This window comes from Vulpes vulpes, chromosome X, assembly GCF_048418805.1.
Source record: "Vulpes vulpes isolate BD-2025 chromosome X, VulVul3, whole genome shotgun sequence".
Taxonomy (NCBI): domain Eukaryota; kingdom Metazoa; phylum Chordata; class Mammalia; order Carnivora; family Canidae; genus Vulpes; species Vulpes vulpes.
The window spans coordinates 120,909,562-120,931,616 of NC_132796.1; the positions used below are offsets into that span (position 1 = coordinate 120,909,562).

The window sequence follows — 22,055 nt, forward strand, 5'->3', positions numbered from 1 at the left end:
TTTGGCCTCTTCACAGGGGTGGGCATGGGAGGTGACCTGCTGGACACCCTTAGAGCAACAAGAGCACCTGAGCAGGTGGGCGTCAAGCTCTCCGCGTGCACCAGTCACTTAAAACTTCAGTCGTTATCGGGGCGCTGGGGGGCTCGGTTGGTTAATCGTCTAACTCTCGATCTCAGTTCAGGTCTTGATCTCAGGGTTGGGAGTTCAAGCCCTGTGTTGAGTAGGCCCAGTGTGGAGCCTACTTAAAAAAAAAAAAAAGAAAAAAGAAACTTCACTCACTATCTGTAATCCCTATAACAACCTTGCAAAAGTTGGGGTTAATCTTACTTTGCAAAGGAGGCCGAGCAGAGCTAATGGACTCGTTTCAAAACCCAAATCTGGTAAGGTAGGGAGAAGCAAATACAATTCAGTCCTCTCCAGGCCAGTTCCCAGGACAGAGGAGTTCTCCGAAGGGCCCAGCCAGCCACCGTGAACACGTGCTGTGGTGGGAAGGGAGAGCGGCGACACCTTGATTGAGCTTGAGACCCTTGGTAGGAGCAAAGGCCGTGGTGGTGGTGCTCCTAGGAGAAGCAAAAGCAAATCCTCTAGAGAAAAGTGAGTCTGGTTTGGGTCTGCAGTTCATCCACAAGTTAAGATCAACCCACAAGACTTCGCAAAGATCACCGAACGTATGGAAGTGTCTGCAGAAACGATAGTTTAAAACCTGTAGGAACTTCTGAAATGGACAGAGATGGATCATGGAGAATAATAGAAATGTGGAAAGAAAGAAAAGCTGGAGCCACAGGAGTGAGCCAGCAAGAAGGGAAGACTCGAAGACGATCAGGGCTGTAACTGCAAATCTGCAATTATTTCAAAATATAACGTCTTTAAAAATCACCAGAAGGGGAAAAAAATCACTTGGGGGCGGGGAGATACGCTGTCGGCCAATTTGCATTCGCAGCTCCAAATGTGGCATCACTTTTTTCCCACATATATTCATTTGAACAACTACAGATATTTACTGTCCAGATGCTCCTGCAATTTGATTATTTCACATAGACTATATTTTTAGAGTAGTTTTATGTTCACAGTGAAATTTGGCTGGTCCTGGGATTGTGAAATTTATAAATAGCACTCACCATACTAAAGAAGAAAAAGAGAAAGGAGAAAATCCATGTGGTTATTTCAATAGATACAGAAGATGCACTTGATAAAATATTCATAATTTTAAAATTTTTTAACAAACTATAAGCAGAGGGAGCTTTTTTTTTTTTTTTTTTTTTTTTTAATTTTATGTATTTGTTCATGAGAGACAGGCTCCCTGCAGGGAGCCCCATTTGGGCCCGGAATCATGCCCTGAGCCAAAGATGCTCAACCACTGAGCCACCCAGGTGCCCCTGGGAGGGAACTTAAAAAAAAAAAAAAAAGATTTATTTTAGAGAGATGGGGAGGAGCAGAGGGAGACGGAAAGGGAGAACCTTAAGCAGACTCTTTTCCCAGCACGGAACTAGATGTGGGACTCGATCTCACAACCCTGAGATCATGATGTGAGCCAAAATCCAGTCGGCTGCTTAACCGACTGAGCCACCCAGGTGCCTCAAATGGAACTTTCTTAATCTGAAAAAGTCTATGTATAAAAAACCCTTTTTTAAAGATTTTATTTTTTTATTTGACACAGAGATCACAAGGCAGGGGGAAGAGCAGAGGGAGAAGCAGACTCCCTGCCGAGGAGAAAACCTGATGCGGAACTTGATCCCAGGACCCTGGGCCAAAGGCAGATGCTTAACTGACTGAGCCACTCAGGTGCCCCCCAAAAACCTTTCTTTTTTTTTTTAATTTTTTTTTTTTTTTTTATGATAGTCACAGAGAGAAAGAGAGGCAGAGACACAGGCAGAGGGAGAAGCAGGCTCCATGCACTGGGAGCCTGATGTGGGATTCGATCCCGGGTCTCCAGGATCGCGCCCTGGGCCAAAGGCAGGCGCCAAACCGCTGCGCCACCCAGGGATCCCCCAAAAACCTTTCTTAATCTGATGTAAACTATAAAAAACTAGAGTAAATATTATTTTTTGAGTTTGAAATTTTAGAAACATTCCCTTCAAAATTTGGAACAAAATGAGGATGCCAACACTGTGCTTATGGTACCAGACGAGTAAGACAAGGAAAGGAAATCAAAGTGTAATGATTGTAAGGAAAGAAAGAAAACATTCATTGTATGCTGATTATAGGATTGTCTACATAGAAAACCCAAAAGAATTTACAATTTTTTTGAAATAAGGGCTTAGGAAGTTTCCCAGCTATAAGATCAATATGTACAATATCGATTGTATGTCTTTTTTTTTTAAGATTTTATTTATTCATGAGAGACACAGAGAGAGAAAGAGGCAGAGACACAGGCAGAGGGAGAAGCAGGCTCCATGCAGGGAGCCCGACGTGGGACTTGATCCCAGGACCCCAGGATCATGCCCTGGGCCCAAGGCAGGCACCAAACCACTGAGCCACCCGGGCTGCCCTCGATTGTATTTCTATACACATACTAGCAATAAAGAATTAAATCATATAATTGAAAATAAGACACTATTTACAAAAGCTACAAAGTACCTAGGAATCAATCTAACAAAATATGTGAAAGACCCACATAAGGAAAATCTTTTTTTTAAGATTTAATTTTTTTATTTTTTAAAGATTTTTAAAAAAGATTTTATTTATTCATGAGACACACACACACACACACACACACACACAGAGAGAGAGAGAGAGAGGCAGAGACACAGGCAGAGGGAGAAGCAGGCTCCACTCAGGGAGCCCGATGTGGGACTTGATCCCGGGACCCTAGGATCAGGCCCTGGGCTGAAGGCAGACACCCAACCGCTGAGCCCCCCAGGCATCCCGGATGTGGAGCCCACTTAAAGAGAATGGGTAAAATGTAAATGTATTATGGATATTTTACAGGAAAATTTTATCATATGGTTTCACTCCTATGTGGAATATAAGAAATAGTGAAAGTGTCTCTAAGGGAAAGGAGGGGAACTGAGTGGGAAAAATTAGAGAGGGAGACAAACCATGAGGGACTCCTGACTCTGGGAAACTAAGGGTTGCGGGAGCGGAGGTGGGTGGGGGGATGGGGGAACTGGGGGATGGGCACTGAGCGGGGGCACTGGATGGGATGAGCACTGGGTGTTATATATTGGCAAATTGATTTTATTTATTTATTTATTTTTTAATTTTTATTTATTTATGATAGTCACAGAGAGAGAGAGAGAGAGAGAGAGAGAGAGAGAGGCAGAGACATAGGCAGAGGGAGAAGCAGGCTCCATGCACCGGGAGCCCGATGTGGGATTAGATCCCGGGTCTCCAGGATTGCGCCCTGGGCCAAAGGCAGGCGCCAAACCGCTGCGCCACTCAGGGATCCCAGCAAATTGATTTTAAATAAAATATTAAATAAAAATTGGCTAAGATGGCAAATTGTGTATACCACAACTTTATCTTATTTATTTTTTTATTTTTTGAAGATCTTATTTATTCATGAGAGACACAGAGAGAGAGAGGCAGAGACACGGGCAGAGGGAGAAGCAGACTCCCTGCGGGGAGCCCGACGTGGGACTCGATCCCAGGACCCTGGGATCACGCCCTGAGTGGAAGACAGACACTTAACCAACTGGAGGCACACTGGTGCCCCTACTTTACCACAATTTTAAATACTCAAGATATTAGAAATCATCTAATGAATCTGACAAGTTGATTCTAAAATTTATATGGAAGCAAAGTAGCCCAAGAAGAGCCTGTTGAAAAAGAACAAGTGGGAGAACTTTACCAGGTATCAAAGTTTACTATGGGGGATCCCCGGGTGGCTCAGTGGTTTGGCACCTGCCTTCAGCCCAGAATGTGATCCTGGGGACCTGAGATCGAGTCCCACATCGGGCTCCCTGCATGGAGCCTGCTTCTTCCTCTGCCTGGGTCTCTGCCTCTCTCTCTCTCTCTCTGTGCCTCTCATGAATAAATAAATAAAATCTATAAAATAAAAATAAATATGTTATCAAAGTTGCATAATTTCATTTAGCACTGCCAGCAGGTTAAAGTCTCAAATTAAGTCTTTCACATAATACTCATTTTTATTTTTTTATTTTTTATTTTATTTATTTTTTTTAAGATTTTATTTATTCATTCATGAGAGACAGAGAGAGAGAGAGAGAGAGAGGCAGAGACATAGGCAGAGGGAGAAACTGGCTCCATGCAAGGAGCCCGATGTGGGACTCGATCCCGGGAATCCAGGATCACGCCCTGAGGCAAAGGCAGGCGTTCAACCACTGAGCCACTTAGGCGCCCCTATTTTTTATTTTTTTAATACTCATTTTTAGTCAATGAAAAGTTAAAAAGTTCTCAAACCTTCTTTATCCTCTTGAATTTACCCTTCTTCTTTTTTTTTTAAGATTTATTTATTTATTCATTATAGACACAGAGATTGAGAGAGAGGCAGAGACACAGGAGGAGGGAGAAGCAGGCTCCATGCCAGGAGCCCGCCACGGGACTCGATCCCAGGACTCCAGGACTGCGCCCTGGGCCAAAGGCAGGCGCTAAACCGCTGAGCCACCCAAGGATCCCCGAATTTACCCTTCTAAATGACCCTCAGACTGCAATTCCTAGTTTGCAAATAAAAGAATGCACTATGCATCATACTTCAAGGAAAGATGTCGAACTAACATGCTTCTGGATCTTTTCCTTGGTCCTCTCAACCTCCTTTATAATTTCCGCTACTACGCATACCAACGAGGTGAGACCCACAAGAAACAGCAAATACATTATCTCAGATAATTTTAAAAAATTAAGTATTGTACCATTTATGGTGGTGGGCTTTCTTACTAATACACGAATAAATTTAATCATTTCCAAGGCAATCTGTTGGTTTAGAAGTTGATCCCCAGGAGTGCAGTATTTCAGCTACTGTTATTTCCTTTATCCCCTGTAGTGTAAGCAGCTCAGATACTTTGTGTTACTGTTTTTGTATCAGATCTTTTGCCCAGGATGCAATCACTGTCAGATCACTGTTCTTTTCTTTCTTTTTGTGATTGAAAAGCCTATATTGCAATTTGAAATAAATGTTTGCTTTTCTTAGTAAGTGTAAATGGTTGGTTTTTTTTTTAAGTTATGAGTCTTTGGTCTAGAAAAAACAATACAGGGTTGTCAAGTGGCCTTCTAGGTAAAGTAGCCTTGTCTATAATTAACACTTAGTCGTAGAATGAAAAGTACTTAAGAGTGATTGGGCTAAAGTTTATGACTGATTATATGAACATGTTAATGCCTCTTTTTTGAGTTACCTATAAATATACACTTTGCCAAGTATCATTTTGTCAGCCCCATATATAAATCCAAGTACCTCACCTGAATAACTGAATTTTATTTTTCTTGCTGTCTTTCTTAGAAGTATAGAATATGCTATACTTAGAGAATAAAAATGCCCCAAATTCAAATAGATGGTTTATGAACCAGAGTATACATGGAAGACTCTGTGCTGACGTTGCTTTTTGAGTGTCTGCAGCTTCTTTGGCTTAGATTGAAGCACTACTCTGAGCCTGTCCCTTCTTGGCCTTCCATCATTTGTTCTCCGCGTTCCTTTTGATTCATTGGGCATGCCAGAGAAATAGTCTGATTTACTCACATAATGCCATCAGTTTTTAGAATTGCTGGTGAGGTGTGGGTAATTTATTTTGTGCGTGTTGTTGTGGCAAATTTGGGCCAGAAATTCAAAATTAGAAGTCCATGTCCCGGTTGAATATTTCTCCCTGAAAGAGAAATGGATTTCAAATTCTTACATGTTTAATTCTTCTTGAAATTCGTGAGTTTTGTATTTTATAATTATTCTACATTTTTTAAACTGTCAGGATAAACTACTCTTAGTTTTTTATTTTTTAGATTCTATTTATTTCTTCACGAGACACACAGAGAGAGAGAGAGACAGAGACACAGGCAGAGGGAGAAGCAGGCTCCACGTAGGGAGCCTGATGTGGGACTCGATCCTGGGATTCCAGGATCATTATCAAACTTTCTTCTCTCTATATTTTTATTATGAAAAATGTCAAACATACAGCGTATTAGTTTATTAGGGCTGCTATAACAAATTCCCACAAAACTGCAGGCTTTTTTTAAAAAAAAGATTTTATTTATTTGACAGAGAGAGAGAGAGAGAGAGAGAGAGAGAGAAAGCACACAAGCAGGTGGTGCGGCAGGCAGAGGGAGAAGGAGAAGCAGGCTCCCCTCAGTGGAGTAGGAAGCCTGATGCGGGCTTGGTCCCAGGACCCTGGGATCATGACCTGGGCCAAAGGCAGATGCTTAACCGACTGAGCCACCCAGGCACGCCCCGCAAAACAGCAGGCTTAAAACAACAGAAATCTCTTCTCTCTGGAGAGAAGAGAAGTTCTGGAGGCTAGAAGTCCAAAATCAAGGTACAGGCAGGTGCACACTCCCTCTGAATGAAAGCCCTTAGGAAGGAATGCTTCCTGCCTCTTCGGCTTCTGGCGGGTCCCGGGGTTCCTCACTCTAGCTCTACTGTACCGTGGCCTTTTTCTCTGTGTTCAAATTTTCCTCTTCTTATGAGGACACTAGTCATGGGGTTTAGGGCTCACCTGAATCCAGCATGACCGTATCTGGATCACATCTGGAAAGACCCTATTTCCAAATAAGACCATATTTCTGGATGGATTATGAATTTAGGGGGTCAACCTTATATCCAGTACACATAGGAAGGTCAAAAAACAACCCTACAGTGCCCACCCATAGATCCACCCCCTAGGTTCTGCCATTAGCAGTTTACTATGGTTGCTTCATCACAAACCTATGTCTGTAGTCCCACTTCGCTCTATTTTATTTTTGGGGCATTTCAGAGTGAGTTGCGGGCATCACTTCAGTTCCTCCGAAATCAGTGTGCATACCCTTAACGGGAGCTCAATATTTAATTATAGTTTCCAGTGTTTCGACTGTTGATCTCTAATAGTCACCAACCTGAGAAATCAAAAATGACCCAGGAAAAGGGAAGTCTTCCAATGGGTTTGACGCGGTGTCTCCCACCTTGACTCTAGCTGTCCCACGGCCTCTTTCCTCTCTTTAAAGCAAACGTCGAGAAAAGACGATCTACAACCACGTCTCCTTCCTCCCATTGACATCGCTCCTGCCAAGGCCTCCAGGTGTTGCCAAGTCCAAGAAACGGTTTTCTGTCCTCATCCTACGTGCTTCGTGGCAGCAGGTGACACTGACATTGCTCATCTTGGTGCCCTTGAAACCGCGCTTCTCCCTGGCTCCTCCCCTCCCCCCCGACGCTCCTCCTCCTCCCCGCCCATTTTCAGTGCGGGACCTTCCTCTGGAAGTTAGCCCGGGCCCTCCGGCCGCCTCCTCTGTCTCGGCGGGGCCCACCTCTGGGAAAAAGAAGCCACTTCTGCCATTTTAAGCGAAAGGAGGATTAAAGCCGGGAGACGCGAAGCCCGGAGGGCGGGGACCCGGTGAGCCGAGCCGCCTCGGCCCCGCCCCGCTCCCGCTGGGAGCCCGCGGTGGGAGCCGGCCGAGCCCCGCCCTGCCGCCTTTCCCGCACGGAGCGTGCGCGCCGGAGGCACGTACAGCCAATCCGTGCGAAGGAGCGGCCGTGAGTGGCGTGAGCCTTGTCCAATCACCGGCGCGCCTGGCGAGCCGGCCTGTGCCCGAGCCAATGGGAGCGCGGGGCGAGCTCGGGCGTAGGCGGCGGTCACCTGATCTGCGGCGGCAGCGGCGGCCGAGGCAGTGGAGGCCGAGGCTGTGATGGCGGCGACGGCTGCGGCTCGGGTGCTGGCGGGGACGCGCCGGGCCCCAGCGCTCAGGCAGATGCGGTGGCTGCCGCTGTTGCTGGTGGCGGTGGCGGCGGCGGAGCAGCAGGTGCCGCTGGTGCTGTGGTCGAGTGACCGGTGAGCGTGGCGGGCCGGGCCGGGGCAGGCTGCGCTGCGCGCCGCGGCGGCTGAGGCGCCCTCGCCCGGCTCCGGGGCTGTCCTCAGCGAGCGGCGGCCGAGGGGGGCAGAGGCGGACTGTCCCTTCCTCGGCGGCCCGTGGGGAGCCAGCCGGGTCAGAGCTCGGGGCCCCGCGCGTCACGATGGTCGCAAGCCTGCACCCCCCACTTGACAGCACCTCTTCTGTGCCCTGCCAGGGACTTGTGGGGTCCTGCGGCCAGCACCCACGAGGGCCACATCACCAGCGACATGCAGCTCTCTACCTACTTAGACCCCGCCCTGGAGCTGGGCCCCCGGAATGTGCTGCTGTTCCTGCAGGACAAGGTGCGCCCGCCCCAGCCCTCTCTCCCTGTCATCCGAAGAAGTCAGGCCCCCCTCCCCCCAGGACACCGAGCCCATTCCCCAGGGGAGGCTTCAGTGACCTTGTCCCAACCGTAGGGAAGTGTGGCTCCTCTCTTGGGAAGGCCTGCAGGAGAAGGTTCTGTGGGAACGGTGAGGGCCTTGAAATGGCACTGACTTGATTCTGTTGAAGCCCGGGGTCAGAGGCCAGATTCCTACCCAGTACCAAGCACGTATCCGAGCTACTCTGTGTGGGGGGGATTATCGTCCTCCTTTACAGATGAGAAGACTTCGGGACCAAGGACGGCAAATGACTTGCCTAGGGTCACTCAGCTAATGGGTGACAGAGCTGTGATCCTAACTTTAATGATGATAGTAGAGGTAATCGAAAAATGATCACTTAATTGAGTGCTTCACATGCACGATGCTAAGCTGATGTCATTATCTTGGATTCACTGCCAAGGAAACTAAGGCTGGTAGAGGTGCAACCATTGGCTAATGATCCGTGGCTTATGTGCACCACACTTGGTTCCAGCCGGAGTATGTCAGACACCCCCCACTTTGTGCTCAGGCACACAGTTTTCCCTGCCATGCAGGTCTCTGCCTCCGAAGCAGGCTTATGGACCATGAGAAGATTCTAGGGCAGTGTAGAATTGGTGTTTGGGAGCTTACTGAGCCTCTACTTATTCCTTCCTCAGGGGTGGCCTGTGTGGCTCATTCTCCTGTGATCTTGCTCAGTTGCTCTCTGGGCACATCGTGGTGGTCATGCTGGCCTGCACTCCTTCCAGGAGGTGGTAAATAATGTAGTTAGACGGGAACTCAGTTCTGGTTCTACTACTTACCACCCTTTGGATGTGGGAGATAATCTGTGAATGCCAGTTTCCTCCTCTGTACAATGAAGATACCACCTGTATCAGAAGACTGTGAGGAGCGATTCTTATAAGCCTCGTAAAACACGTTTCCGGGGTCGCCTTATGGCATCCATCCATTCATTCATTGGCCAAGTATGGACTGCCTGTAGTGTCCCAGGTAGCAAGTGTTGGGGACATAGCAGCGAGCAGAGTAACCCAAGCCCCTCCCAGAGGAAGCTGGCAGCCTCGGGAGGGCAACAGGTACATGCTAAGTTGGTGTATGATATAATGGCAATGCTGCTGTAGTTTTCAGAGAAAGAAGCAGGCCATGGGAACAGAATGATTAGTGATACTGTTTAAGATAAGGGTGATCAGACAGGGGCTCACTGAGGAGGGCTATCTGAGCAGATACCTCAATGGAGAGAGGCACCCAGCCATGTGGGTATAGGTGGAAGAGTGCTCCTGGCAGAGGGAGCAGTAGGTGCAAAGGCCCTGGGCAAGGAGTGCGCTTGGCGAGCCCATGAAAGAGCTGGTGTGGCTGGAGTGTAGTAGGGGAGAGCCAGGTAGCCAGGTAGCCAAGGGATGACAACCGGGGAACGGCTGGTTGCAGTTCTAAATGTGGCAGGAAGCTTTGGGCAATTTTGAGCAAGGAGTCCCGAGAGGACACGGTGGTGGTTCCTCGGCTTTCAGAATGAGAGCCCAGGCAGCCAAACAGGGTTAGGATTCCTGTCTAGATGGCAGAGGAGGCTGGGCAAGTGTGTATACTAAACAGAATCAGGTTAGGGAAACGGATTAAGATCGCATCTGGGCCTAACTGGGAAAAGCCAGAGGAAGCTGGGAGTCGGGTGGAGGGCAGGAGTTGAAGGACACGTCTAGGTTGCAGAGGAAAAGGGATGGGATCGTGGTTACTGTGGTCCGGAGAGCTCCAAGGACTTCAGTGCTCTTTCCCGCAGATTCCACCATCTTCCTCTCTCACCTTCCACCAAAACCAGGCAGGGAAGGAACTTCTTGCCCTCTTTGAAAAAGGGTCTTGTCCAGGTTGGACATAGGCGGTGCTAGGCGTTGCAGCTGGCACGCAGGTTCTCCTTTTCTCTGACTTCCGCCCCGGGGACGGGGCGGCGGTGGCAGTGGGGGAGCTGCCGAAAATGTTCCTCGCTGTCCACCAGCCCCTCCCCCAGCTTCCCTCTTCCCCAGCCAGTTCCTCATCTGAAGGCAGGTGGCTGACTCTGAATCTTGAGGTTACGAGTCACCTGCCTGCAGATTGCCTTCCAACCCCATGACCACCTTCCATGTTTTCTCACCCTACCAGGAAGGAGAAAAAGAGAACCTCCCATCCCTCCACTCGCTACCCCCAAACGTGCCTTTGTCCACCCTTTTGACTAGACCGTGTCTGATTGCAAATGAGATTTGGCTGTCCCTGCCACTGCGCAGGGAAGGTGTCTGCCCCCTGTCCTGGCCCAACCTTCTGAGGCACCTTCTCTGCTTCCCTACTAGCTGAGCATTGAGGACTTCACAGCATATGGCGGCGTGTTTGGAAACAAGCAGGATAGCGCCTTTTCTAACCTGGAGGTAAGAGTCCTCTCCCAGCCAAGGGCCATGGGGGCTCTCCTGCACTCTCTCCCTCCATTCAATAAATACTGTCCCATTAGGAACCAGAGGTGCTGGTTTTAGAGGGTAGAAAGGCCTGAGATGTCAGGGACCAGGAGTGTGGGGTGTTTTCTTTCTGACTCTGAATAAGACCCTGGTGTGAGTGTGGGTGTGCCTGTGCCTTGCCAGAGAGGTTTGGGGGCTGGCTCAGGCCTGCTGGTCCCTTGCTAACCTATCCTTCTGTCTCTCCCTGGCCCCCAGAATGCCCTGGACCTGGCACCTTCCTCTCTGGTGCTTCCTGCTGTCGACTGGTATGCGGTCAGCACTCTGACCACTTACCTGCAGGAGAAGCTCGGGGCCAGCCCCCTGCACGTGGACCTGGCCACCCTGCGGGAGCTGAAACTCAATGCCAGCCTCCCGGCCTTGCTGCTTATCCGCCTGCCCTACACGTCCAGGTATGCCCCAGCTTCGGAGCCCAGAGAGTGGTGAGGCTCTGGGCTGTGGTGGCACAGGTCAGCCAGAGACAACGGTCCTCCCGTTCAGTCCCTTGAAGCCTGATCAGAAGGTGCTTTGTGTGTCCGGAAGAGGCGGGAAGGGCTTCTGGTCAGTGGGGACTCAGGAGTTAGTGCCCAGCACTGAGTGAGGCCTGTCGGGCCTCCAGAGATGCAGCAGACGTGGGCCCTGCTGCTGCGGGAGCTAGCTCCCTGAGCTGGGACGTGTTCCCGGAGCAGCTGGCACAGGGGTGACAGGGCAGGGCCAGGCAGTCAGCGAAGGTGCAGAGGGAGGAGTGAGCGTGGCCTCCAGAGCCCCCAGCTACATTGTGCTACTTGAACGCGGCCCGTGGGGAAGGACGGAGTCCTGGAGGGGAGGGCGTGCTGGAGGCGTAGACAGGAGCTGTCCCGAGGCGGTGGGGCGCTGTCCGGATTGCGGGGGCTCTCATGCTCTGCCTCTCTTCCACAGCTCAGGTCTTATGGCACCGAGGGAGGTTCTCACGGGCAATGGTGAGTAGCAGGGTCAGGGAGGGCACATGTTTTCCAGCCTCGCTCAGCCCTTGGCTACAGAGAGCTGCCTCGCGGCTCCTCCTCAGTCCCTCTTCATTCCCAGGGCGGCTCCCCTGCTCCCCGGAACAACTGGCAGCTGAGCAGAAAGATGCCGGCCCCCCGGGCCTCGCCCCTCCACAGCTGGGCAGAGGTGTCAGGGCATCTGTGGGCCTTCCGAGTGAGAGCCTGTGGAGCCAGTCTCCACTCCAGCAGCGCGAGTCCTAGAAGTTTGGGTTTGGGAGACCAGCAACGTTTCAAAAAACAGTTCTGAGGACTCCTTTTCTGCTATAAAGGGCAGTCGTTCCCCACGGAAAGGTCATTGAAAACGTATAGGCAGATTGGGAGTTTTCTTGATCTCTGTCTTGTGTAAGTTAGTTGGGGCTTGGCATTAGGGAGCCAACTACTGAGGCCGGCCGCAGGTTTCCCCAGGGAGGCTGGGGTGGACGGGTAGGAGTAGCAGCTGCTCTTGGGGGCCTTGGTGGAAACGGAAAACACGAGTGAAGCTGGATGGGAGCCGGCTCTGGGAAGGTCTCAGCGCCCCACCACGGAGGACGTACCAGTTGCCAGGGGTGGGAGATGTCTGCTGGTCCCCACCCCCACGACGCGATCCCCCTGAACCCCACTAATGTGGTGCATGGAAGGGCCCGGCCTTGTGTCGGCAGTCTTCTGCGTGGGACAGCCAGATGGTTTCTAGCCGGCGTTAGGGTGTTGCTGTGAGGAGCTGCCCACGACCTGGTCCTCTGCTCTCCCTGTTGCTCCTCAGATGAGGTCATCGGGCAGGTGCTGAGCACACTCAAGTCTGAAGATGTCCCGTACACAGCGGCCCTCACAGCGGTCCGCCCTTCCAGGGTAGGCAGCGTAGTAGCCTTCGGCAGGGCTCTGGGAGGTGTGGGCGGCCACCACAGGGCGAGTGGGCCTGGAGGGGGTGTGGCTCTGAGCAGAGTGCCTTAGGGGGGTCGCCTTCTTCCCTGGGCTTGTGGAGGCCGGGGTGGGGGGACCAGGATGGACCAGAAAGTCCTGCTTCCTCCTTCCAGGCGGCAGCTTTCCTTCTTATCCGGTGGGTCTTATTTCCTGGCTTGGTCGGACGGTATGTCCAAGTGTTCCTACTTTGGGGAGACCAGGAACATCACAGGGCTTAGGGCTCAGCCAGGAAAAGCTTCCTGGAGAGGGGCCTCTGAGCACGACCAATAGAACTGCAGATGCTAGACCGGGTGCCCAGTGGGGACACTGAGCGCAGGTCATGTGATTCTGGGCCATTCTGAGAGAAGGCTTTTGGGTTGTTTGTGCAGGTGGCCCGTGAAGTAGCCATGGTGGCCGGGGGGCTAGGTCGCCAGCTGCTGCAGAAACAGCTAGTGTCGGCTACAGTCTATCCCCCTGTGAGTTACAATGATACTGCCCCCCGGATCCTGTTCTGGGCCCAGAACTTCTCGGTGGCATACAGGGACCATTGGGAGGATCTGACCTTCCTCACCTTTGGGATCCAGGAGCTCAACCTGACTGGCTCCTTCTGGAATGACTCCTATGCCAGGTAAGGGCAGGTACCTGTCCCTGCAGGTGGGTGGGTATGGGGGAGGTGTTCACTGTGGGAAGCAGATGGGATAGTGGGGTGGGGCTGCTGGAGGGCTCTGGGGATGGGGCTTGCTCAGAGTTTTGCCTCTCCATGCCTTCTAGTCCTTTCCTGGAACCTTGGTTGTTAACACTTCCCAGTCACATGGGAACCTGACACTCCCCTACCCCTACCCCTGCCCTTAACAGCCTCAGGGCGACTGCCCGGGGGCATCTCCCAGGCCTGAGGTCCTTTAAAGGCTTCTGTACCCTCCCTGTGTGGAGAGACAGAGACAGAGACAAACACAGACACTGACACTGACGGACAGACTACCTTTATCCCCAAAGCCCAATCTAGGCATCTCAGTAACCTTAAGGGGGAGCTGAAAGGAGGGGCAGTGGGCTCAGGGAAACCAGAAGGTGCTTTCAGCTGGAGGTGCGGAACCTGGGTGCTGGTTTCTGAGCTAGGTGTGATAGGGCGTCAGTTTTCCCATTTGTCGTGGGGGGGGGGGCACTGCTTCCCGGGAGGCTGTAAGGACCTGGGGCAGCATAGATGGGCTAGGCCTGAGGAGCTCGCTCTCCCGCTAGATGCTAAAGGCCCTCCCAGAGCCTGACGGCTCACCTCTTACTCTGGCCCTGCAGGCTTTCGCTGACCTATGAGGAACTCTTTGGTACCACAGTGACATTCAGGTGAGTCGGAGGGGCAGTTGACCTATGGGCAGGCTGGTGTGGCTCCAGCCTTCCCAGCTGCCTGACACCCCACATGCCTGCCTCAGGTTCATTCTGGCCAACCGCTTCTACCCAGTGTCTGCCCGGCACTGGTTTACCATGGAGCGCCTCGAAATCCACAGCAATGGCTCTGTCGCCTACTTCAATGCCTCCCAGGTCACGGGGCCCAGCATCTACTCCTTTCACTGCGAGTATGTCAGCAGCCTTAGCAAGAACGGCAATCTCCTCGTGCCCCGCCTGCAGCCCTCTCTCTGGGAGGTGACTCTTCGGGACTTCCAGGTAGGGAACGTGGGGCCCAGACTGGAGATAGTGGGGTACTGGTAGAGAGGCGGGAGGGAGCAGAGACCCGATGGCGTCGCAGCATCTCTGGGTCCAGGCTCGGGCTCGGACATGTAGTCCAGAGTCCTGTCCCACAGTGCTCCCATCCCACGAGATTTGGACTACCCACTAACTTGGGCACGGTGGGCCTCACTGGGTCTCCCTCGGTGTGGGGCCACATGGTCCTTTCTCTCCCCTCCCAGATCCAAGCGTTCAACGTGAGCGGCGAGCAGTTCTCCTACGCCAGTGACTGTGCGGGCTTCTTCTCCCCGGGCATCTGGATGGGGCTGCTTACCTCTCTGTTCATGCTGTTCATCTTCACCTATGGCTTGCACATGATCCTCAGTCTCAAGACCATGGACCGCTTTGACGACCACAAGGGCCCCACCATCTCTTTGACCCAGATCGTGTGACCTTGTTCCTGTGGGGGGGTTGCAGGCGTGATGGTGTCCAGGTTGTCAGTTTCCCACCTCCAGGCATCCTGGACCAAAGGGCTTCCCCTCTTCCTAACCGGAGCATGAACCCCCAGTTTTCCTCAGCCTGTCTTGTTCCCCGTTCAACCCACTGAGGGGCTTCCCACCCCTATTTGTACCAACGAGGTGTACATATTCTTCATAGATAGTAGACAAATCTCCCAGGCCCGGTCATTGTAGGAGAGGTCATGAGTTCTAGGGCCCTTCTCCTCCCCCTTATTTATTCTCATCTCCATCTTCACCCCTTGCTGTTTATAGTGCTTTTGTGTAGCAAATGCTCCCTCCCCGGGCTTAAGGGGGTCCCTGTAGCAGCTACAAGCTGGAGGTTCCCTGAGTTTGGGGGGTGTGGAAGTACTATTTAACCGTCCCGCTTGGCTGGTGTCCTTGTCTTTTGGTGATGTTGTGCTAATAATAAGCAGTACACTGGGGTTTATCTCTGTGGCCTGAGAACCAAGGGGCCTCCACAGCAGCTGGTCCAGGGGTGATCACTGGTTTTCTGGCACGTTCCAGCCAGGAGTGCCTGGCAGGAGCCTGGGTTTCTCGATGGTTTCCTTCCTAATAAAATAAAGACAGGTTGACACGCTCCGGCCTCTTGTCCCTCATTTCTGCGCTGGGCACAGGGGATGCCCTGGGCTCAGGGCTGCCGCGGAAGGCGCCCGGATGTAGCCGCACCGGAGCCAGGCCCAAGGGGAGGCCGGAGGGTCTCGGGCAAGTCGGGCCCGGCGGGCGACGCTACGGAGGGTCTGCGGCGCGCAGGCAGGGCGCGGCGGCCGGCGCCCGCGGGGAGGGGCCCGTCGTGACAATAGCCGCCCTGCCGTCCCGCGGGGCCGCCCCCGGCTGCCGCAGCAGCGCGCGCCCGCCGCGCCCAGCCTCGGGGGGGGGGGGGGCGGGGGGCGGGGCGGGGGGCGCGCGGCTCCCGCGCACGGATCCCTCGCGGCCGCAGCACCGGCCGCCGGCCGCCCCGCCCCGCCCGCCCCTCTCCGGCCCCCTCGGGGCCCTCGGCGGGCGGGGCCGGCCGCGCAACGGCGCTGGCGCTGGGGCCCGGGCCCGGGCCGCCCCTCCGGGCCGCGCGCCGGGGAGGCGGGGGCCCCGGCGGGCGCGGCGGGACGCGGGGAGGGGCCGGGACTCTTTGACGCGGCGGAGGGGTCAAGCAGCGTCGGCCGCCGCCATCTTTGGTCCAGTGCGGCGGCGGCAGCGGCGGCGGCTGTGGTGAAGGAGGAGGAGGAGGAGCGTCGCGCGCTGCCAGCTAGGCCTGACCATGGACGAGGAATACGATGTGATCGTGCTGGGGACCGGCCTCACCGTAAGTGCGGCCTCGGGCGCCCGGGAGCCCGCACCGGCCCTCCTCCCCGCGGCGCCGCCGCCCCCGGCCGCCGCCCCCATCCTCCGGCGCGGCCGCCGCGCTGCCTCCCCGGCGCCCAGCTTCCCGAGACGACAGCCCCGTGCCCAACCCCCACCTCCTCCCCCGTCCGCGACATCGTCTTCTCGACCGCCGTGGCCCCGTCTCCGTGACACGGTCCCCTCCCTGGCCGCCCCCTCGGCCCCCGGCCCGTCCCTCCCTCCCTCCCTGTTGAGGCCTCCTGGGCCCGAAGACGCAGCCCCGTCGGCCCGAGGCCCCCCTCCGTGCCCCCGACCCCGCCCACCCGGCCCCCACCCGTCATCCGCGCCCCTCACCCGCCCAGCATCCCCCCCTCCCCCGGCCTGTGGTGGTTCCGGTGGGGATGAAGTACAAGGACCCTGGCTAAGGGGGGCTTCGCCTGCGTGGGCCGTCCTCCTGCGTTCCTGGTTTCTCATGGGGCCCGGGGACCCAGGGAATGTTCCAGAAGGAGCAGCAGTGGGGCCAGTGAGCACATTCCCGCTACCCCAGCACGGTTTCCCATGGAGATTTCGGGCGGAGTAGTATGTGCAGCCTTTGTCCTTGGCCTGCTGACAGTAACTGCCGAGGGCGTTTCTGCTCCCCCTTCCCCGGACCCTCCTGGACAGCTCCCCTGGAGACACTGCTCTGCCCCTGTCAGGGTGCATGAGCCCCTCCCGCGGCCCGCAGGCACAGGGTCAGAGGCTCCTGTCCTTTGAGGGAAGAGCAGCCCAGGGTGGGGCCTGAGATTGCGGGACCGTGCTGGGCCTTTCTTCACTTCCGTTTCTGGTGCCCTTGGCTATTCAGCTGGATCTCCTCCTCTGTGGCTCATTGTGTCTCGTCTGCCTTTAAGCATGGCCCTACCTAGGTAGATGACTTTCTTGGCATGGAAGTTGCCAGAAGACCATCCTTGGGTCTGCTGGACGCTCTTTTTCTCAGCACCGTCGTTATTTGTCTTCCCTCATTCAACCCTTTGCCCAGCAAAGTTACAACAGAGACTGGCCTGGTGAAGCGGTCACCCCTGATTTTAGGCAAGGCAGCGTAAAAGGTGGAAGGACCTTTCACTGGAGCAAAGTCGCTAGCGTTGCTCTCCTCTCAGGTTTAGGGTGGGGAACAAATCAGGGCTGCTGGTGGGAACGTGGGCAGGTGGGAGTGCCGCGCATGTTGCCCTCTTCCCCAGGAATGTATCTTGTCGGGCATCATGTCCGTGAACGGCAAGAAAGTGCTGCATATGGACCGGAACCCCTACTATGGGGGTGAGAGCTCCTCCATCACACCCCTGGAAGAGGTGAGGCTGCCAGGCCTGGACCCATCCCCCAGTAACCTCTCCCGTAGGGTGCCACAGCAGCTCCCCAGGTTTTCTGGGAAGGGGGGCAGGGACAGGAAGCGATGGTCCTCGAGGTGCCTCTCTTTCTCCTGCTTGCAGCTCTATAAGCGTTTTCAATTGCTGGAGGGGCCCCCTGAGGCGATGGGCAGGGGCCGAGACTGGAACGTTGACCTGATCCCGAAGTTCCTCATGGCCAATGGTGAGAGGGATGAAAGAGATATTGTGGGGGGTGGTTAGGATGACCAGAGTAGGGTCAGGCTCCCAAAAAGGGACAGCCACACCAGCTAGGGAGCTTCTGGGGGGAAGTATGCTGATGTTGTTTTCGCCCCACCGCCTCACAGGGCAGCTGGTAAAGATGCTGCTATATACAGAGGTGACGCGCTACCTGGACTTCAAGGTGGTGGAGGGCAGCTTCGTCTACAAGGGGGGAAAGATCTATAAAGTGCCATCCACTGAGACCGAAGCCTTGGCTTCCAGTGAGTACACGTTCCCATGGCGAGGGGCAGAGAGCAGGGTGCCCCTTGCCCAAGGGAGCGTTCCCCGTGCAGTACCGGAAACCCGCTTGCTCTGTGCTCCCTCAGTTGCCTTGAGCCGCACGATGGATGCCAGGAGGGAAGTCCATGTGCCGAGGGGAATGCGTGGGTGGTCGCTCTATCTTGAAAGACTTAAGCCTTTTGACAAGGGCTGGACTTGACCGGTGAAACATCCCCAAGTGTTGCAGCCAGGAGGGTCCTCAGAGCTTGTCCAGTCCCATTCCCTCTTTGTACAGATGGGGAAACTGAGGCCAAGAAGCTCAGAGAGGCTAATTTAAAGTTAACACTGCTGTCAGCAGCAAAACACAGCTGGGAGCAGGGTGCCCGCTTTCCTGGTCTGCCTGGTGGTAAGGAGATGTTCCCGGTCTGTGGCGTGAGGGTTCTTCTCACGTTGCCTCCATAGATCTGATGGGCATGTTTGAGAAACGCCGTTTCCGCAAGTTCCTGGTATTTGTGGCAAACTTTGATGAAAATGACCCCAAGACCTTCGAGGGTGTTGACCCCCAGAGCACCAGCATGCGTGACGTCTACCGGAAGTTTGACTTGGGCCAGGATGTCATCGACTTCACTGGCCATGCCCTGGCCCTCTACCGCACTGATGAGTGAGGGGAAGCTGGCATGGCAGACCGCCCCCTGTTGGCCTGCACCTCGCTCTCCCCATTCCCGTGTGCCGCTCCCTTGACCCGCCCTGCACATTTCTTGTACTCAGCCACATGCTCATCCATTGCCTTTTTTTGTTGTTCCTTCTTTGCATTTATTTGACCCGTAATCTTCCCCAGGCTGTAGAGGGTGGTGGGGGAGGTCGGCCTGGTGCTTGGGTGGAGGTGAGCTGGGTTTGCTGCCGCTGGAGCCTCTTCTCTTGACCCCGTCCCCCCAGCTACCTGGACCAGCCCTGTCTTGAGACCATCAACCGCATCAAGTTGTACAGTGAGTCCCTGGCTCGGTATGGAAAGAGTCCGTATTTGTACCCACTCTACGGCCTTGGTGAGCTGCCCCAGGGCTTTGCAAGGTGAGGGCATGGTTTCTTTCTGGTGACAGAACTCAGGAGGACTAAAGCCAAGAATGGAAATGGCCCCCCTGAGCATTTAGCATTCGTAGTTTCCCGGCGTGGTCTAATTTACTTCATGCCGTGCTTGGGTGACAGGGTGGGGGGCAGTGTGCTGCAGCAGGGCGTTGAAGTGCAGGCCTGCACCAGCAGGCTTGCTTGGCTTCCAGCCTGAGTCAGGCAGCACCAGGGCTGGTCCTGGAGCCTTAGAACCTGGAGTCAGAGGGCTTTTCCAGAGGCCTTTGTTCTGTTCCCCAGACTGCTCCCCAGAGGAGCTAGCTGTACCTTCAAGCCACTCTCATACTAGCTCTTTGCAGAATAGTCTAGGTGGAAGCTCCAGAGAGGAAGGAGTACTCCGGATAAAATCCCGAGTCTGTGGCAGTGACAGAGCTGAGAAGAACCACCAGGTCTCCTGAGCTCTGCCTGCCTAGGGCAGCCTTCTCTGTACCCCACTGTTGGTGGAGGGAGCGCACAGTGGCACTAGTCCCTGTTTCCTCCTGGAAAGGGGATTCTCTGGTCGTTCTCCCCACCACAGATTGAGTGCCATCTACGGAGGGACATACATGCTGAACAAACCTGTGGATGACATCATCATGGAGAATGGCAAGGTGGTGGGTGTGAAGTCTGAGGGAGAGGTACGTCGTCGCCACAGTGCAAGCATCATGGTCTGGGTGGGGCTTGGCCGCTTTCGGGGCACTCTGCCCAGTGAGTGACTCTGGCCCTGCTGGGCCTGCTGCTAATCAGGTCCAAGAGCCTTGGGCTGGGGACCAGAGCTCCAAAAGAAGTCCACGTAGCTAATTCTGTTGGCGAGAGGTATCTCAAACCCACGTGCCGCGTCAGGGACCAGGGAGTGTTCTTGATCACAGTGTCTCAGCAGAAGGGTTTTCCCAGCCCTGCATAGGGGGGCCAGCTCCCTGAGGTACAGGATGAAGCGGAACACTACAGGAGTGTCAGTGGTGACAGCTCAGAGGAGCGTAGTGCCGGCCCTCACTGTGCACTCAGCCCCACAACCACCCAGGGGAGTGCTTGGATGGGCCCGCTGGTGTCTTCACAGGTGGCCCGCTGCAAGCAGCTGATCTGTGACCCCAGCTACATTCCGGACCGAGTGCGGAAGGCCGGCCAGGTTATCCGCATCATCTGTATCCTCAGCCACCCCATCAAGAACACCAATGATGCCAACTCCTGCCAAATCATTATCCCCCAGAACCAAGTTAACAGGAAGTCAGGTAGTTGAGTCTCACGTGACTTCTTCCAGTGTGTTCTCTCTTGAGAGTGGCTCTGCCTTTCTCTGTCACTCTTGGGACTGCCTAATCCCTGCATGGAAGGATGGGGACCTGCATAGCAGTCCCCACGGCTTGGGGCTTTAGCGATTAGGTGGCTTGGACTCTCCTCCTCTGTGAGGGTGGGTTTGGATGCTGCTTGCTGGGCAGGGCTGGGGAGGAGTGGGCCGGCACACCTGAATCGAGTCCAGCCTCCAGGAGCCCTCTGTGCCCATGTTAACGGAGACCCTTCTCGTGGGCAGACATCTACGTGTGCATGATCTCCTATGCACACAACGTGGCTGCACAGGGCAAGTACATCGCCATTGCCAGCACCACAGTGGAGACAGCTGAGCCGGAGAAGGAGGTTGAGCCTGCCCTGGAGCTCCTGGAGCCCATTGACCAGAAGTGAGGGGCTGGGGCCGAGGCTGAGGCTGAGGCTGGGGGGAAAGAAGGGGGCCAAGGGGCTGGGGGGCAGAGACCAAGGAGACGAAGGCTTGTTGCAAGGTCTTCCCCCTCCCCTCTCTGCCCCTCAGGTTTGTGGCCATCAGTGACTTATACGAGCCCATTGATGACGGTTCTGAGAGCCAGGTAAGCAGGCTGTCTTGGCCCCAGCTCCTAGCTGCTCACCCAGGGCCCTTGCCCGACTCACCTTGGCCCTGGGCTCTGGATGTTTCCAGGTGTTCTGTTCCTGCTCCTATGATGCCACCACACACTTCGAGACAACCTGCAATGACATCAAAGACATCTACAAGCGCATGGCAGGCTCTGCTTTTGACTTTGAGAACATGAAGCGCAAACAGAATGACGTGTTTGGAGAAGCTGACCAGTGATTGGCGACCCCACCCCACCCCAGCCCTTGGTGCCCCCTCTCCTGACCCAAGTCTGTTCTCCTCGAGGGCTGGGGAGATGGGTGTGGCTGGGCACCCCGGTTTTCAGCATTCTCTGCTTCCCCCACCACATTCTACATTCCTGTCACCCACCTCATTGATTCACTGACCAAATCCTTAACCTTAGCGATGGTTTGGGAGACGGGGGGTTGGATAGCATCCTCTTTCTTGGCCCTTCCTTATTCTGGGAAAAGAGGGTTCTTCTCCTTGTGTGTGTCTCTTCCCCCTCCACTCCTAATTCTTCTGCTCTGTTTGGGAAGAACGTGGAGGAAAAGCTGACTTCTGCCCCCACTGCTCTTACCCCTACTGTAGTGGCCTTTGGAGATGCCCCCTGCCTCCCCCCACCAACTCTCTTGTGTGTTGGAGAGAAGGGGCCCTCCCAGCACAAAGTTGCATTCCCCCCCCCCCCCCCCCCCCGCCCTCGTTAATTTATTCTAATTTATTAACTCTGGCCCGCCCGATCTGAGAAGGGAGCACTGTGCCTCTCGCCCGCAGCCTTGTGGTGCGGCCTGGGAGGGGAGAGGGCTTGGGTGCGGCCCAGTTGAAGGTTGATCTTGCTGTTTTTGTTTCTTGTTTTTGTGTTTGTGTTCTCTGGCATTTGCTGAGAGAGAAAAGAAATGTGAGCAAAGCAGAAGGAGGTGGGAAAATGGATCCAAACCCCAGTATGCCCTGCCCCACCCCACGACCTGTCCCTTAGTGGTGGGAACCCCTTACCTTGCAAAGTGAATGTGTCCCCTTCCCCAACCTCTAGTGTATTTCACAGAAAACTTCCCAATAAAACTGTGTTGAAACCTGAGCCCAGATCTTTAGCCTTATTTCCCAAAC

The 22,055-nt window shown here is 54.4% G+C and overlaps 2 protein-coding genes across 2 annotated transcripts; both read left to right on the top strand.

Moving 5' to 3' along the window:
• Nucleotides 1–7,305: 7,305 nt before the first annotated feature.
• On the top strand, nt 7,306–15,405 carry ATP6AP1 (ATPase H+ transporting accessory protein 1). The gene is made up of 10 exons (XM_025988040.2): nt 7,306–7,901; nt 8,138–8,264; nt 10,625–10,699; nt 10,979–11,172; nt 11,678–11,718; nt 12,521–12,606; nt 13,047–13,285; nt 13,945–13,992; nt 14,079–14,310; nt 14,553–15,405. The coding sequence occupies exons 1-10, from the start codon at nt 7,759–7,761 to the stop codon at nt 14,760–14,762; spliced, it is 1,395 nt and encodes a 464-aa protein (XP_025843825.1). The 5' UTR covers nt 7,306–7,758; the 3' UTR covers nt 14,763–15,405.
• Nucleotides 15,406–15,886: 481 nt separating this feature from the next.
• Nucleotides 15,887–22,026, top strand: GDI1 (GDP dissociation inhibitor 1). The gene is made up of 11 exons (XM_072744763.1): nt 15,887–16,125; nt 17,357–17,464; nt 17,603–17,702; nt 17,845–17,979; nt 18,440–18,638; nt 18,914–19,045; nt 19,617–19,716; nt 20,136–20,307; nt 20,604–20,748; nt 20,877–20,931; nt 21,021–22,026. Exons 1-11 carry the CDS (start codon nt 16,081–16,083, stop codon nt 21,171–21,173), a joined length of 1,344 nt encoding a protein of 447 aa, XP_072600864.1. The 5' UTR covers nt 15,887–16,080; the 3' UTR covers nt 21,174–22,026.
• The last annotated feature ends 29 nt before the right edge of the window (nt 22,027–22,055 follow it).

Bases quoted from the DNA above. Each gene is read 5' to 3' on its own strand.
- GDI1 (XM_072744763.1), top strand. From the start codon at position 16,081: ATGGACGAGGAATACGATGTGATCGTGCTGGGGACCGGCCTCACC. The intron at 17,703-17,844 runs GTGAGAGGGATG...ACCGCCTCACAG, and splicing joins GAAGTTCCTCATGGCCAATG to GGCAGCTGGTAAAGATGCTG. The intron at 19,046-19,616 runs GTGAGGGCATGG...TCCCCACCACAG, and splicing joins CTGCCCCAGGGCTTTGCAAG to ATTGAGTGCCATCTACGGAG.
- ATP6AP1 (XM_025988040.2), top strand. From the start codon at position 7,759: ATGGCGGCGACGGCTGCGGCTCGGGTGCTGGCGGGGACGCGCCGGGCC. The intron at 7,902-8,137 runs GTGAGCGTGGCG...GTGCCCTGCCAG, and splicing joins GTGCTGTGGTCGAGTGACCG to GGACTTGTGGGGTCCTGCGG. The intron at 10,700-10,978 runs GTAAGAGTCCTC...CCTGGCCCCCAG, and splicing joins GCGCCTTTTCTAACCTGGAG to AATGCCCTGGACCTGGCACC.